General features: G+C 41.3%; 1 protein-coding gene across 1 annotated transcript in view; it reads left to right on the forward strand.

The window, feature by feature from the left end:
• The first annotated feature begins 5762 nt into the window (after positions 1–5762).
• Positions 5763–18194, forward strand: part of ELAVL4 (ELAV like RNA binding protein 4) — an 83684-nt gene continuing 71252 nt past the window's right edge. The window contains exon 1 of the mRNA XM_069863074.1: positions 5763–5795. Coding sequence (XP_069719175.1) covers positions 5778–5795 — 18 coding nt within the window. The 5' untranslated portion in view covers positions 5763–5777. The remainder of the gene's footprint in view (positions 5796–18194) is intronic.

The raw sequence follows: 18194 nt of genomic DNA on the forward strand, positions 1-18194 counted from the left end.
TACCATTTAGAGGGATGGAAGAATGGACCTACATGAAACTCAACAAGGCCATGTGAGAAGCCTTGCACCTGGGACAGACTAACCCCCTAAAATGGTACAACATTGGACTGACTGGTTGAGCAGCTGTGCTGACAAGGACACGGGGAGTCCTAGTGATGCTGTACTGTAAGCACGAGCCAGCAGTGCACCTGGGCAGCAATGAAGGCTAACAGCATAATCTGCTACACCAATGGGTGCAGAGACAATAGACTGAGAGATGTAATTACTTCCTTTTACTGTATATCCTTTAAGCTACTTTAGTATCTGGAATACTACATGCAGTTTGGGGGCTCCCTTTGCAAGAAACACGGTGATAAAGTTGAGCAGACAAGCACCAACATGTTCAGAGAGCTGGAATACTTGCTCTTAGAGGAAAGCCTGAGAGATGACAACTTGTTTAGTCTGGAGAAGGAACAGCTTCCTCAATACCTAAAACCAACCTGCTCCTACTTAAGAGGCTACCAAAAAGATGGAGCTAGGCTCAGTACTGAGGTGCAACTGGATATAAGGAAAAAAATAACTAAATAGAAGGATGTTTAAGCACTGGAACAGGTTGCTCAAAGAGGCTGAGGAATATCCAGCCTTGCACGTTTTCAAAACTTCACTGCACCAATTCCTAAACAAAACAATGTGATTTCAGTGTTAACTCTCATCTGAGCAGTTTCTTGCACTAGAAAGCCTCCTAAAGCCTCTTCCAACTGAATGGTTCTATGATTCTGAGAACATGCAAGAGTCTTTTCAAAGTTAGACTTTGCTATCCACCTTATCCTTAGGGTCATCACTTTACATGCATAGTTCTCAGCAGGTGTCAAGAGACAGTAAATTTACATGTCCTCCTCATCCTTATATCTCCAAAGCAGGCTTAAGATCATTACCTTGTGCATGCTGATCCTAAATTTCCCTGCACCATTGATGTATCTCACTATCAGAAAATGCCTTTTACTTATTATTTTTATTTCCTTGCACACGTATCCATGTGAAAGAGGGTAAAGAATTTCATCACATCATAGCAACTTTCTTTTCTGGGATGCCAGATGGGTTTCTATTTGATATTTTACAGAAAAGGTACTGAAAAATATTCTATCTTTGATCGAGTCTCTTTACAGCTTATTCATCAATGCTTTTAGTTATGGTAGATCAATTCTTTTCTATGCTTACCCATGTCTCAGTCTTCTGTTGTGTCTGATTTTTCATTACGTGAATCTTTTCCTTGCATAACTGAAATATGAGCTCTTATTTCATATGCATTACTGTGTCTGTACGTCCACATTTCCTAAACACTAACTGGATAAAAAACTGTGATGCAAAGTCATAACAAAGCATGCTACACCCCAGCAGTGGTTTGACTCACCAAACTACATTTCAAAAAGAAGGAATGATATTTAAATCAGTATTAAAAAATCAGTAACGTTATACTGACTGTTGAAGGTAAAGTAAATAGGAAGCCATGTGGCTCTGAGGCCTGATCTTTTAAGCTGCTCCTAATTAAATGCAGCGTTGCTTCTACTGGATGCTAAAAGCCTTCCAGGATACTACCCATATGAAATAAAAATTAGATTCTTATCAGTAGAATGTTGCAAAGTTGATTGAAAAGAGATAGTGTGTGAAGTCTGTGTCAAAAAAAAAGTACTGTGCTGATTCATTCTAATGTGCTTAGACATTCCTGAATTCCAACAGTTCATCAGTGCCTTATAGAATAGGTCATAATCCTTAGCAGATAAATGCTTAATCCGAGATAAATCGTAATAAATCCAAATGAGATTAGACCTTTACCAAAATATTCAACGAGTGGTGTAAAAACATGTTTGAGTGACTGCTATACATTAGCAGGAGTCACTGACTGACTTATGTACAGAACTTCAGAGAGGGTGCAATAATAGTTAAAAGCAGAAATTTCCTGAAAAATGCCACCTGGGGGATGGTGTTGAGTGTTCCTAACCAGCCTCACTTCTAAACAACCTTCATCTGATGAGCTAAATGACTGCTAAGAGCCAAGTCTTCATAGTTTAAATCAGTGCTCTGTCAAAGTCATCTACTTTCTGAAACAAATGTTTTATTTATCTCCTCCTCCCCACTCCTACTATTCTGAATCTGAATAAAACCTGCAGGAGCCTTAAGGCTAAATAATTTGGTGAGATCCACTGGCATTTTCATCTCTTCTGTATCTGGTAGCTTATGATATCGGAACGACTTGTTAAGTATTTATAGTAGAACACATTTTTGCACAGTATTTTAACAAATCAAAAAGCCATATTAACTAAAATTAATAGTGCTATGATTGACTGAGTGCATTATGGTTAGAGCCGGACAAGAAAAATTGTTTGCTACTAACATCTGAGCTTACAACAAAAGTCTAGAATCTTTACCTAGAAGAAATTCCAGCTGTGACACAAGTATAACCTCTTGACCTCCCAACTGTAAACAAAAGCTGCTGTCCTGTAGCAGAAGCATTTCAGCTGCATTTTTTTAATTCTGTAGTAATAAAACCTCCAAGAAATCTTATTCTAAAAAGCTGTGCCACATTACATTCAGCAATTTTAACAAAAAAAAAAAACCCAAAACATTATAAACACTACAAGAAATCAGTACTTAATAATGAATTAAATGAAAATTCTGAACGAAGCAGCCAATGTGAGTCTGAGTTCCATTAGTATTACCGAGCATACTTGGGGCTGTGATCCTGGGACACTGGCTTCATGGGAGTTTTGACTGTGTGAAAAATTAAAGTTTGTATCTGATGTCCTCAAAGGCTTTGATGTGTTTATAGCTTTTATAGGTCAGTTGCAAAGATAAGCTTTGTAATGGCTTTCTGCACTTACCTTGAAAAAGCACTTATACTCTCTTTCCATTGCTTAAAATACATATTTACTTCTGACATTTGCTATTTATTCTAAAAACAGTGGTATGCATTAATAATATATTGGTTCAGAACGCTATATTCTGAATAGGCAATTTCATCATTGTGCTCTAATAGCACAGTGAAGCTATCAGATTTTGTCACCATCTGACTTTCGCTAGTCCTGCTGTTTCATCATGAAGTAACACGAGCAGAATTCTGCACTAGGTGTTATGATACTAGCAGTGAACAAGGTAAACCATTCTCATTAGCAATCACACCCTCTCCACTCCATTCAGGTTCTAAACTTCTGTGGTTCCTGTTGTTGGTTGCTCAGATTAAACAAAGAAACTGGGCGGATTGTGGGAGGAGTAACGTGAATTAGATGCTCAGGTAGAGGCAGATGCACAGACAAAGCAACAGAGGTGCTTTGCTAATTGACATGTAGAAAGAGCACTCCCATCCTCTGAGTTGAGACTTCACATCGTTTTCATTGCCTACAACATACAACCTATTTTTCAGAAGGAAAAACGTAAGTTCTTATTTTAGAAGGTGGCTTTGGTGTTGGTTTTGTCATGTAACTAAGATATGAAGTAACATAGAAATGAACTTAATCTTTTATTTTGCACGGTACATATCTAAATCATACATTGGCAGTATTCAGTTGTAAGAAACATTCACATTTCTTCATATTTCAGCAGATCTACCTAGAATTCTCTTTTCAGAATAACAATATCAGGCTTCATACTTCTCCAGAGTAGAGATTTTCCTATGACTATTTTCTATTATATTTTTAAACGGCAGTTAAGAATATTGTCTGAATCTAAACTTGTATCATCAAGCAAATACCACATAATGATCATTAGTTGCACAACAATGTAGACCTTTTCCTACGCCTGTGGAGAAATATTTGCACTGTAACCAGATCCAGTAGGAACCATAAAATGGTAGATACAAGTTTCTTAAGTATTAAGTAGAATTTTTATTTTTTCCTCCAGAAACGTAAAAAATCCAGGCAAATAATTGAAATACTAAATAATGCAGATTCAGTATGCTGCAAATAAAAAAACTGTGTGGGAGACATCATTTTCTTGAGGCTTCAAAGTGAACCGCTTCTAGAAAAGCTATTGTCTAATGGGATAATACCTTATCATTTAATGGATTGATGCCCTTTTCTTGATTGTTGTTTGGAGCTAGACTTCTCAGTTTATAAGAATATCAATACCTCTTCAAAAGAAACTTGTAGAGACTAAAAGGTAGGAAGGATTTCCATAAAATACACAGAAAAGATACAGCGCCCCTAAAAGTACAAAAACAGTATTATGGTTCAGAGAAGAGTATTTTGATATCAGTAGACTGTTCAGGGGTAGATGATTTTTAGTATCAAAACTTCTTTCCGGACTGGGGGGGAAATTATTCTAGCTCTATCTAGATTTCTGACAATTGTATATCATATCTTCGCTTTTTGTAATAATCTATGTGTTTTAGGAGTTGCCTCTACAGAGTACATCACAGGTCCTTTCTTCATATGAGTGTGTCTCTAAAACAAGAGGATTTTGACCAAACTAACAGACAGATGAAGACAAACAAACAAATTGCTGCTATGCTAATTTCTGAAACAGATGGCTCTGATCCAGTATTTGCTAGCAAATGTAATTCATTGTCAATTTAACATAGAATCATGCATGTCTGTCATTCCGTATGCACAGCATATAGGGAGAAATCTGGCTCAGGATGCTCCACCCACAGCTAAATTTATACACAAAGAACCAAAATCAAAGTGCATAAACAAGTACAAATTCTGGCGTCCTTACTGGAAGCAGAGATTAGACCACTGTTTTGAAGCTTCTGGCACAGATCTTCAAAAGGCCTGAGATGTTAGGGCTACGGTCTTTCCTTACTCTGGTAGAAATGCCCTTGAAATTAATGCAAGCTGTAAACAAGGCTTGCAGCACAAGCCCACACCAGCAAACCACCCTATAAACTTCTAAGCTTCTAGAAGTAAGATATTTTACTGAGATATTTACAGCTGAGGTTTTGTTACCTTAAAACCAAGCTACCTGAAAGAAAAAAAAATAGTAGAGTAAATGAAAATGCAAACAGTTTTGCACCTAGCCTCCTGAGCAGGCCATGCAGTTGAGATCGTGGGTCTGATTCGGCTTTCTGAGACAGCCTGTCTTTGCTGCTGGTTTATCTTCAGCTAAATTTAGCCTAATGTTAAGAATGACCTACACAGCGAGAAAATAAACTGTTTGAAAAAATATAGGACAAAGCTTATGTTTAAGGGAAAGCTTCCCACAATGTTCTATTTGTGGCACACGATCATACATTTGTGTCACAGCATCTTATCCTTTCCTTGAGCGCTGACTGAAAAACAAGAGGCTTTTTAACCTACTCAAAATTCCTCTTCGTGCATCTTTTATCTGCGAGGGTCACGGACCCGGTCAAAAGCAGGGGGAAGCACCTCCGAGCAGGAGATCAGAACAAATCCCACCCTGCCTGCTGCATTTTATTCGTTTCCAAATCCGGAGGCACCGGGACGCGTCGCGGCCGTGGGAGGGAGCCGAGCCGCGCGCACTCGCCGGGTACGTTACCCCGGCTGCGCCCTCACCTTGCCGCCCCCTGCGGTCTCCCCGACCCGCACAGGTGCCCTACCAGCTCCCTCACCGATTTCCCCCAGCTGCCGCCGGCTTCCCCGCGGCGAGATAAAGCGCCCTTCCCCGCCCGCCCTGCCCTCCTCCACCCCCGCGCTGCTGCGGCCAAGATGGCGGCGGCGCCTCACGCCGCTCCGTAGCGCCGCGCCCCGCTCGGCTGCGCGGGAGACCCCGTGGCCGCCGCCGCCACGTGCTGCCGTCGCGCGCCGCCCGGCCGCGCGCGTCCCGCGCTTCCCCCGCGGCGGAAGATGCGCGATCAGAGCGCGGTGAGTGGTGAGCGACCCCGTCCTCCTCCTCCTCCTTCTCGGGGTCGGGCAGGCAGCAAACGGGAATGAGGTCTGTGCGCCGCGCTAGGAGCCGCGGGGGCGATGCGGGAAACGTAATTTCCCGGGGGATCGGGAGCCGGTGCCTTCTGCTTCCCCCGTTCCTTCTGGGCTTTGGCTCTTCGGGGTGAATCTTCCCGTGGAGCGTCGAGTGGCGCCCGAGTCATGGCCTCAAGCTCCGCCAGGGGAGGTTCAGGCTGGATATTAGGAAAAAATTCTTCACCGAAAGGGTCACTGGGCACTGGAACAGGCTGCCCACGGAGGTGGTTGAGTCACCTTCCCTGGAGGTGTTTAAGGCACGGGTGGACGAGGTGCTAAGGGACATGGTTTAGTGTTTGATAGGAATGGTTGGACTCGATGATCCGGTGGGTGGGTCTCTTCCAACCTGGTTATTCTGTGATTCTATGAGTCCCTGGGGGCAGGTCCAGCGCCGCGGCAGGTGCGTTTCCTTTGCTTCTAAAGGTAGGGATTGGTTTAAACTGATAGTTCTGCTTGATGTTTCCTAAACTAGTGTGGTTATGGATGGGAAAGAGGCTTGATCTCGCACCTAGAGCAGCTTGAGGGAGCGGCCTGGGGCCGAGGGGCAAGAAATGGGGGGGAAGGGGAAGCGTGGCGGGCCGATGGCTCAGCGAGAATCATAGAATAACCAGGTTGGAAGAGACCCACCGGATCATCGAGTCCAACCATTCCTATCAAACACTAAACCATGCCCCTTAGCACCTCGTCCACCCATGCCTTAAACCCTTCCAGGGAAGGTGAATCAACCATCTCCCTGGGCAGCCTCTGACAGTGCCCAATGACCCTTTCTGTGAAAAACTTTTTCCTAATGTCCAGCCTAAACCTCCCCTGGTGGAGCTTGAGGCCATTCCCTCTTGTCCTGTCCCCTGTCACTTGGGAGAAAAGGCCAGCATCCTCCTCTCCACAACCTCTTTTCAGGTAGTTGTAGAGAGCAGTGAGGTCTCCCCTCAGCCTCCTCTTCTCCAGGCTAAACACCCTCAGCTCTCTCAGCTGTTCTTCATAAGGCCTGTTCTCCAGCCCCTTAACCAGCTTTGTTGCTCTTCTCTGGACTCGCTCCAGAGCCTCAGCATCCTTCTTGTGGTGAGGGGCCCAGAACTGAACACAGGATTCAAGGATCGGTCTCACCAGTGCTAAGTACAGAGGGAGAATACCCTCCCTTGACCTGCTGGTCACGCTGTTTCTGATACAGTGGCTTCTCTTAATCGCAGTGCGTGTGTTTGGACTGGATTCTCTGAACCTCGCCTGCACAATCTAGCTCACAGTGTTTAATAGAGTTAATTATAGACTGGTTTGGGTTGGAAGGGATCTTGAAGCCCATCCAGTTCCACTCCCCTTGCCACGGGCAGGGACACCTCCCACCAGACCAGACTGCTCCAAGCCCTATCCAACCTGGCCTTGAACGTTTCCAAGGAAGGTGCACCCACAGCTTCCCTGGGTGGCCTGTGCTAGTGTCTCAGCACCCTCATTAGGGTGAATTTCTTCCAAATGTCTAATCTAAATCTTTCCTCTTCCAATTTAAAGCTGTTCTCCCTTCTTCTATTGTTACATGCCCTTATAAAAAGTCATAGAATCATAGAATGGTTTGGGTTGGAAGGGACCTTAAAGCCCATCCAGTTCCAACCTCCTGCTATGGGCAGGGACACCTCCCTGTAGACCAGGCTGCTCCCAAGCTCTGTCCAACCTGGCCTTGAACCCCTCCAGGGATGGGGCAGCCACAGCTTCCCTAGGCAACCTGTGCCAGTGCCTCACTGTCCTCAGCACGAGGAAGTTCTTCTTTATGCTCCTCTCCAGTTTATATCCGTTCTCCGTAGTCCTATCACTGCCAGTCTTTGTGTTCTTGCACAGTGTCTTGCACTGCCAGCCTCCGCCCAGTGTTCTTGCACTCCCCCTTCAGGGTGCATGGTTAAGGTGGTTTTAACTATTTTTTGCTCATGATGGTATGGTTTTAATTTTATGATGTCTATTATGCAAGTTAGCACAGGTTTTGTGCTAGAATCACTCTTTTCTGGCAGTGAACTGACAATACGGAGTATTCCAAGCTAATAAAAGGGTAACTTTTGATATGTTTGAAACTCATGTTTGCTTGTTACTCTGTGTAGTATAAATGCAGTATTGTTAAAGTGAATGTTATCAATGAACACACATGTTAAAAATCTATATTGTAATGTTTCCTTTGTGTGCTTTTTAACTGTGGTGGGATGGGTTGAATAAGAGGTGTTGACTCATCCTGGCTGTGAAGGCTTAGAAGCAGGACTGCCTGTGGGGATAAATTATCTCTGAACTGTCACCAAGGCTAGAGTGGGATAATTCGTATTGCATCACTTGTGCTATTGTTTATCTGTTCTTAAGCAGCTCTCCCACTGGTTTGTTGGAAGGTCGTTGTACACAATGGCACTCTCTGCACCATTTAAGACTTCTGTTGTCTCTTTGTGTTAGCAGAAGGCCATGTAGTACTATTGAACAGGTACATTGGAGGTTTAGTTCTGTGCCAACATTTGGCCTTTTCTTGTAAAAAGGGCCGGGGAGAGCAGTTGAGAATTTTTTAATAAAATTAAAGCAGTTCCTCTTTTGACTTAAAAGCTCTGGAATAATATTGGAAACCTTAAACAAGAAGACTGTTGCAGTTGTTGAGAAGCAGAACCTGCAACATATTCAAAGCAAAAATGGAAATGGATAGTCGTAATTTTACTATCCACACTGAGTGACACACAGAATATAAGGAAGCCTAAATGATGAAAAGTAAATTAGATTTCTAAATTAGGTAATGTTTGAAGATGTTAGAGTATTATTACATTTATTTCATGGTTAATATTTGAGATGTTTTAGGGAAAAGTAAGGAAAGATAAATCGTACCAAAATAATTCAAATGACATTTAAAAAAATTAATTACAATTTGAGGCTTATTGCTATGCGGAGGAAGAATCTTTTGCACAGAAATAAGCCTTTTGCTTTACTCCACCTATTGAACAGAAAAATGTAGACTAGAGAGAATGTGCATGTCTTGTTTTGGCAGTGGAGAAGTCTGGGGATGGTCTGAGGAGATGGAGTTTCCTGTACCATTCCAGTTCAGCACTGCTAGTGAGATAGATGGCACAGACGTGCATTTTCATCTAAATTTTAAAGGGTTTTTAAATGCTTAACTTTTTTAGCCATATACAGGAAGGAATTTAGTATATTTTTGTCCCGGTATAAAGAAATAAATGCCTCAAATTTAGGACTTCGAAGTGAATTACTTAAGATGTGTGCTATGGCGTTAGTTAAGATACAGCTGCTTTATAGATTCAGCATACTCTGGTTTTGCAGAGGTAAAGGTGACACCCTACAGCTGTATCAGTCTGAGCGCTGCTGGCAGGACAGCAATCCCGTGGTGGCCCTGCAGTCTCTAACTCTTAAAAGTGGCCATGGAAAAAACATTGCTGCAGGAAGCCAGCCCTTCCTGGATAGTTTAAGAGTTAGGTTGGGCTGATGTGTAGTGATACACCTGAGCTTATTTTTTTTAAAAAAAAAACAACCTGTCTATTTCTATTAAATGTAAGAGCATATTTTGAAAAGTAGAATCTTGGTTTCACATAGCTGCAGAAATAACCTTCATAAAGATGGTTCTTGCTAAGATTTTGCTAAGCAGAAATACTTGATGTGTATCTCAATAGGCTGCTGGGTTTCTTGCCAATGCTGTGTTGGGAAGAGCCAGAAGTTAATTGCAAATTATTTTCCTTTTTGCGTTCTGGTATTGTGGGTGGGAACTCCTCTTATACCTATTTTGCTTTTGCTCAGGTGTACCTGGAATTATTACAGCTGGGAGTTGGCAACTTTTTATTAATTTTCTAGAAATAGATGAGTAGCAAGTAAGTTCTTAAATAACTTTAGGTTGTGTCAGCATTTTTCTTTGCTTGTTTCTATCAGCATTAACTAACTGCTGCTGTTTAAATCAGCCTTGTAAGTTTTGAAGAATAGCAAAAGTAATGAGAATGGATGTATTTTCATGGAAGGGTAGTACAGAAAAAGAAAGAAGTAAAACTTTAATATTGCCAGTTAGTTTCCTATTTTCTGTAACTGCTTTTAGGCCTTAAGCAGAGTTCATGCGTAGTAGTAAAATCTGTGTGAAATCGCATCATATTTTTATAATGGTCTATCTGCCTGGATAAAAGAAAAACATGCAGAGTATAGTGTTATTGATGTAGCAGTGTATCAGGATCCAGTTGTTGGAACTGTGGATTTGTCCAGGATCAATGGGGGCAGCGTGGAATAATAATTCTGGTCCTATAAGAATAACACTGTCCTAGGCAGAAAATAGTGTGTCTTGAAACTAATGACAAAATACGCCCGTCATATGAAGTTAAGTCTCTGGTATATTCTTTTGCTCAATTTTTGAAGAATTTGGGTGCAAGAATCCTGCATTCAAACAACAAGGCAGTGCAAATAAGATGTAGGATTAAAGAGCGAGCTGAAAAATCATGACTAAACTCAGTAACAGTGACAAAATAATTGCGGTCACTTCCAATTAGCCTGTTTACTTCACAGTACCAATTCAGAATTGTCTAAAACTATATATGCTGGTGATTTTTTTAATTGGCTCTCCTTGATTTTTGTTACATATCTTAATTAAAAGTTTGGTTGTAGTTGTTAATTATGATGTACTTGTTTAGCCTTTTGTTTAGTCTTTGTTCTGTTTATGAATGCTGCTTTCAAACAGTATTGCTCTTACTTGCTTGTCTTGCATGACAGTTTTCCTTGGGGGCTACGGAAATGATAATCAGCCTTATGCTTGCTCTGTTTCTAGGTGCTGGTAAGAGTTTGGAAACGCTAGATCAACAAACAGACATTGTGTTTTACTGTGACCTAGTCCAGTTTGTCAAAGATTGAATTTTAAACATTGAATTGTCTTATCACTAGCCCAAAATGCTGGTGAGAGTTTTGTTTCCCCTTGGATTGGACTTTTAGAATTCTGGTTTTGATGAGGATTTCTTTTGGTGTAGAGATCTATAGTGGAGGATCTAAATGTTATACTTCTTACAGCCTTTTTTTATTTTGTCAGTTTGTGGTTTTCCCCAAAAACTGTTTGCTGCAAGTGTGGCATAGAAGCACAGAAAACTCTTAACCTCTTGTGAGAAGAAATAACATGCCAAATATTACAGTGTATTACTGGATTCAAAAAGCAATTGACTTGTGAACTAGGCTTGGTGAACCACTTTATTCACAATGTCTTTTCATTACTTATTCAGATAATTGATGCAATGTTTCAAGTCCCTGAAGTGCACAGAAGCATCTGCAATTTCACTGACACAGTAAACTATTTTTTAGAAACTTCTGTGTCCTCACAATAGAGTAAATACACAACCTTTGTTTCCAAAATGATTTGAAGTTAATGCATGGGAGATTTCGTTTGGGATTTCCATAAATTAAGGATTTTTCCCACCTTTCAACAGTTGTGTTTTAGTACTGAAAACCAAGTGTAGTTTCTGAGTTTTGTGTGACTTCAGTAAAAATAAGTTTTCTGGTGCTTCCCTCCCACTTATAAAAAGTAATAATAATAAATGGTATTATTTGTAAAATTGCTGATATTTCCCCAGTTTAAGAATACATTGAACAGATGCCTCCTATTACCATCCACTTCAGTATGTTTACTGGTGCTTCACACAGCCTAGGTCATATTCTTGTTTTGGTGTTTCTAAGTGCTTCTATAGCCCCTTCCTTCTGAATGCAGTCAGCTGCTCCCTGATTTGGTTTACATGCTCTTAGTGTCTCCCTCGGGTTCTCTCCATTCACCCGTCTTTCACAACAGTCTCTGCAAGCTTTGTTAATCAGCTCATCCATTTGCATTAGAAGGTTTTTTTTATTCAAGTGCAAGAAAAATTGTTTGCACCCCTCACTGCTTGCTGTCATTCCTTAGTTTGGAGCAAATCTGTTCCTGTTTCCCAGTTTATTATCAAATTTATCACTTGTAGTACTTCAAGCTAAAGCTACTTCTCTGTGTTTTTTTGCATGTGTGTCCATCTATGTTATCTGGCCCCTTGCCTGCCTCTGTAAAAAAATAAAAAGCTTACTTTTTCTTCTTGATTGATTTCTTCCACTTGGCTCCTTTCATTTTCTTCACTGACTAGTATTTTTGTCACTTCTGGGATTTCATGCACTATTTCCAACACAGTTGACTTTATTTGAACCATTGTCTTCCATGCTTCTGTGCAAGGTATAGCTAAAGAGTGTCTGCATCTTGTTGTTCAAATCTGCCTGCTGTTCTCTCTTAGGCCTTTTTCAGTTAAGCACAGACTTGCTATAAAATAAACAAGTGTAGATGCTTTCTTATGGGGTAATGTATATAAACACTGGAGTCTAACCTTCCTGGCAAGTATGTTCACTGTATATCTTTTTGTGTTTACTTTCTCTTACAAATGCATAATAATAAATTTTCTTTTAGTAAGTGTTTTTAAACCCTGATTCATGTGTATAAACATCCTCACCATTTTCTTCAGTTGCAGTAACCTGTGTGAAGCTACCTCTGGCTAAACTGTTGCTCATTACTTATGCAGAAGCCCAAATTCTCTAATGTATGTAAAAATTGTTTTTGTTTAGTAGAACTACTTCTGTTGGAGTTTTTAGGTCAAAAGAGAAGGCTTGGCAGCTTGGCAAGGGTAGTTGTTTTTTTCTACCCCCAAGTCTCCTGTGTGCATTGCCCACTGAAATTTTGAAAGCTCATCTTCCTGGAAGGTTTCTTCTACCAGATAGAGGATCTGAAAGCCCACCCTCTGCTGTGGACCTAGGGGTAGGTTGCAGAAGACTTACCTTGCTTCCTCATGCATACCCGTTTATGGAAGTAATAACCCAGGTAATCTGCTGCATGTTAAGGGATTTGATTTACCTGGTGGCTGTCTGTGTGCAGTTGCCTGTGGGTTTGCAGAAGGGTGTCTGCTAGACTGCTCAGGGAGATGTACAAACAATGTCTGGCTGCCACAGATGGATTGTGCTGTATTAAGCACCCATGGCTTTGCTAATCTCTGATCTAGAATCAGTAATAACCTCTCAACAAACCTTTATAGAAGTTTCAATACAAAGCTGGTCTGATGCTTAGGTGTCTGCTTCCCCCTCTGCCGCTTGCCAACAGTTATAATTGTTGCTCTTCATTCAAGTAGCTGTGTTTAATGGCTTTGGGTTTTGTTCCTAGTTTTCTAAGAAAAGTCCTTGTCCTATCCTGCTTGTCTGTTGGCCATGTTTTCCTTGCTTAATGGCTTTCTAACTACTGGTGAGTCTTGAATGGGTGACAGAAGTTTCAAAGATGCAGAACTACAAGCTTTGCAAAATTGAACATCTGAGAAAAGCTTTGATTTGAGCTTGAAAACTGATAGAAAGGAATTGCACAGCAGCAAAACTGAGCATTGAAACCTTAGAGGAGCATTGTTTGCTTGGGATGAAGTTCCTGCTTAGCAGCCTTGGTGTGTGGTGGATTTGCTCCCATGCTAAGATGAGAAGAGATAAAGCACTTAGGATGTCAGTAAATGAATATGAGTTGTTGCATCTTGTAATCCAGGCAGTTTACTTCTTGCTTGAATAGAGGTGCCTGTCTGGTGTTTGCAATACTATCTTTCCCTTTGTTAGATGTACTCATTGCTGAATTTAACTGTTGTAAGAAAACATCAGCTTTAATTATGTCTTGGAAGAGTTGTTCAGATCCCTCTCCTCATGAGTTCCCTCTTGCTTAGTGCTCTGTACTATGGTTTGTACTTGGCTCACTGGAGCTCTTCTCAGACTCTTGTGTAAGCAGCGGGTCTGTGCTCTGCATCTGTGCTTTGACATGGTGGCAGGCAGATGATATTAGTAAATAAAATAGATAGGAGGTCAAGGAATCCAAGATTAAGAGTTTGGTAGAGAAGGAAAACATGGCATTTCCTGAAGTTAGTGGCACATAGAGATTAGTTTGAGGGGCTTGTTTTACTTTTTTCCACTCTTGGGAGGGAGCCTGGTTTTTGACCAGAAGAGCAGGTTCTGAAAGAATGGTGTGCCTAGAAAGAGTACTAAACCTGAATGTGCAGGAAGAAATCTTGGATGTGACTGTATGTTTTGCTCAATGCCAGAATATATCTTTACTGTCTTCTAGTCTTTGATCTGCTGTGTAGGTTAGTCCTGCAGTAGTCAGCAAACAGATGAGTCCTGAGTAGGTTCTGTGCATTGGCAGGAAGAAGTTGCAGCAATGTCCGCCAGGCAGTGTATGGTAGCTCATCTTAGCAGTGTGTGATACTGAGGAAGGAGCAAGAAGAGCAACAAATGCTGTATATTTGCAATGCAATTCCGTGTCATACTGGGCACTTTTCGGTCCATCAGTTACTTTGCACTGTTTGTGAATGTTAGGAGGTTTTATTCTTCCAAGTTTTGTGAAGCCCCTCTTCTTCCCAGTAAGTCAAAGTCCTGTGATAGCTTAATGCTAGCAGGTCAGCTACATTTCCCACTTCACCACTGAGACCTTAGGAAGAAGGGAAGTTGCCACTCATGTTTCCTGTAGCTGGCAATGTGACCTAAAGGTTGAGAAGCTTGTTTTCCAGCCCAGAGATCTTCCTCTGGAAGCAGAAAGGAAAAACTGATGCCAGACATCTATCTTGTCCTTTGCTGGTACTGAGGGGGGGGGGAATATTAAGGTCAGCCCCAGGCTCCATGTGCTGTGACAGTCTAAGTTGTTCTCTTTACAAAGATGGTCTAGTTAATGAGTACATTGCTGAGCAGAGTTCTGAATTAGGGTTATTAACACCCAGAACTAACTACCCTTTATGGAACCACATAGTTAAAAATCATCTTTAGTAGTAGGATGCTGCATGCAGTACAGCATCTGTGTGCATGCCAGTGCATCTAGACAGTCTTACCTTACAGATGTTTACAACTACCAAATCCCAACCCTAGATTTGAGAGCTGACAGTGTTACTGGATGTTATGTATGCAGGAGGTATGCAGCTATGTCTGTTTCTCCATCCACTTTCTCAAGGGTGAAGTGGTCTCCTTATGGAGTGAAAGGCTGGCTTTTTCTGAGCTTAAATGGACCACCTGGTCCAGGGGTGGTGGTCAAGGCTGCAGATATGACTGATCAGGGCATTTGAGACCCAGGAGCACACCTGGCAGTAGTATGGCCCTGGGTCTTCTCTCTTGCCTGTCTCCCTGAATCTGATACTGCTTTCTGCAGGTCATTCTTCTGAAAACCTGTTTGAAGTTTTGCCAGGTTATGTTGCTTATGTAGTGCTGAACAGTGCATTTGAGATCTTGTGGTATGGCACTGTCATTGGCTGATGTGCTTTTTTCTCTCCTCTGTTAACCTGTCAGGTCTGATGCTCAGCCGTCTTGCTTTTACAGAATATTTAGGCTGAGCTTGTGGATAGGGTAGGAAAGTGCTAATGGGCAAATTGGGTATACAGGAGCATCTGGCCTGTTCCTCTTAAGAGATTATTTGTAAGGTTCAAATTGTGTGGAAATTGTGAAGTTTTTTTGTGAATTCTCAAATAGCTATATGAAGTGAAGTCTTCATTAAGCTTGATTGCAGTGTTCTTAAAATTATTTCTGTCAGTCTTGTGCAAGCATTTGAAGCAAGATATTACTGTGAACACTTACATGTTGTTTTTTTCCCCAACATTCTTTTTTAGTATCTTGTCTTATTTTGGTTTGCATATTTGATGTGACTATATCTGAGATGTTTTTTGCCTTCATTCATTACTTAAAAGCTTATGAAACGTGCAATAGCATTTAATTTAGATTTTTTTTTTGTCAATTGCTGTTATGAAGTAGAAAAGGTTGTCCCTACAACCTTTGGCTGGAGTCTTGTACTATTGAGTCCTGACTGATGCCAGTGGGAAAAGCAAAAAAAAAATCTTTAGACTTAGTGCATGTAAAGTAGTCTGTTGCTGAGGATCATTCTGTGTTCATAGGATTTTCCTAAGCACTTAGGATTTTCCCAGTTCTTCATGCTCTAGCATAGGGCAGCTGAGAAGTGACAAAGGCAGGAATAGATAAAATAATGTCCTCATCCAGCAGCTTGGGATAGTCTTTCTCTTGGACAGTGTGGCTTCCCAAACAGATGATTGCTTCTACATAATTGACAGTCTTCTAATTACTAGTGAGGTTAGTGGGACTACTTGTTTAATAGTCTTGTTATGTCTTAAATTTAAATAGTGCCATTAACCTAGAAGGTCATGAGCTAAAATTTCCACTACGAAAGCATGTCATTTTGTGCTGTACACTTACAATATTGGATGTTTTGACAGAGTGCAGAAGATCATCCAGGCAGTAGAAACTGAAGGGAATAATGTGTAAGAGACAATACAGACATGGTGCAGGGCTTTTGCCAACTGTTGACAACAATTGAGGTTTTCTTCATAAAATGTTCCACAGTGTCACTGGTCTCTGGTTTTCCTTTACTCACTGCAGTAGAACCACTACCAGAGTAGAAGGAAATCTAATCTCTTATTTGACATGCTAAAAAATGTTTGCTCACTAGGTGTATGTTTGTCAGCTGTGCTCTCCTGAAACATTGAGGTATGTTTTTACTGCATACTTGTAGGCACGGGGGCTATGGACAGTGTTCAAAGTAGAGGCCTGCTTTGTTTATTAGGGGAGTTTAAAGTTCCTTCACTCTTCAATGTTAGAAGAACAATTAAGTTTTATCTGAGCAGAGCAGGGTGTCCCTAGATGCAGGTTACAATGCATCCAGTGATCCTATTAATAGAAGGGTTGTTTGTTGTTGCATTGGGGAATCCTTATAAAACATCAGGAAAACTGCCTGGAAGAATATAAATGTGTTCAAGCAGTGGAGTGAAATACTCCTAAACTGCAGGGTGATGGCCTGTAGCATGATAGGTTTTCAGACTAGCTGGTTTTATGTAATTGTAGCTTTTCCCAACAGTTGTAAATTGGATATACTGGAACCTTTTCTTTCTTGGGGCTTCTACTGTTTGGAGTTGTGGTCCAGAATCAAAGCTTCTGTGTTTAATTAATGACAGCATCTTCCCTAGAGTTCGTGAAAAACCTCAGTGGGTTTTTTCTGCTCACAGGATGCGCATGTGGCTTGTGTGCTTCCAGAGACGCTAGGCTTTTCCACGTATGGACCAATGTAATCTTGCGAGGTTGGCTTTGTGTAGCTGTTAAAGGTGCCTTTGGTCTTGGCATTGTTTCTCAATCTCTGATCTGGTTCCCTGGACTGTCTGAAGCTTGCCTCCCTTGAATTGCTGCTAATACTTAAGAATTGCAGTGCTGAGTATGAACATTGTGCTGGCGTGGTAAAAGCCCATACTGAGGCTGAAGTTCAGGAAAACTTATTGGATCTAGGTGAGTATGAGCTGGAGATAGTCTGCCTCAGTCAGCTGGTCAGCCTGTGGTGGTGTTGATGTGACCAAGAATGGACTTTCTACCTCCTGTGATCACTGGAGCTCTGCTGATGTGTAGCCAGTCAAGTTAAGAGCATGAGTCTTGTTCTTGAAGAGTCCTCTGGAGCAGGACATGTGAATAGTGCCTTGGAAGTAGCCTTTTTTTTCCTAACTGCCTGAGCCAGGGAGGTGGAAAGACTAACTCCCCTGCAGATGTGTACCTTTTTAGGTGTAAGGTAAATTCGTCTATGTTGCCCCAGGACTGGTAGGGCTCATCTTGTCGTGTACAGGTTTTGCTGCTGTTTCTCCTGTTTACCTGTCTATGGATTTAAGTCAGTCTGAAGTAGTGAAGAAAATGTAGTACCTGTTCCTGTGGAAGGGACCTTTCAGAGCAGAGGTGGACTCACTCTTGAGTACTAACCTGCCAGCTTCTCCAGCTTAGCTCAGCTGTATAGATTCCTTGAAACCAAGCACTGAATATTTATTGCTTGCTAACTGTAACTGAAGTTATTTTTTAGGAAGTTTAACCTTTGAACTTTTTATAGCTACTAATATTGTGAATGAGTTTCTCTTTAAAAGTGCTACAGTTACCCATTGTTCTTCCTCTGCCCTAGTTTAAAGGGAGCTAAAAATCATCTGCTAAGCTAAGTCTGACACTTTGCAAAGAGAAGTTTACAGAGAACCATAAAATGTGCATTGAAATATGCAAATTGGGTAGGAACACCTTAGGGTTTCTTGACCAGAGTTATCCAGATCCTGAGACACAAGCCCTGTGAACTGGGGAAAGCAAGAATAGGAGCCACAAATTACTTTAGCTCCCTTCCTGCTGTGTGTCAGTTTGGGGAGTTCAGAGTTAACATTGGTGCTTTTGTAAAGACTGCCTGTGCTCTGTTTGTTTATTTGCCCTTCCTATATTTACCTTCTTTGTTTTCCTTATTGTTAGGAAATTGTCATTTCTGTAACCTGAATTATACACTAAAGAGTTCTGTGAACA

Source organism: Phaenicophaeus curvirostris, chromosome 8 (genome assembly GCF_032191515.1).
Source record: "Phaenicophaeus curvirostris isolate KB17595 chromosome 8, BPBGC_Pcur_1.0, whole genome shotgun sequence".
In the NCBI taxonomy this organism is placed as follows: Eukaryota; Metazoa; Chordata; class Aves; order Cuculiformes; family Cuculidae; genus Phaenicophaeus; species Phaenicophaeus curvirostris.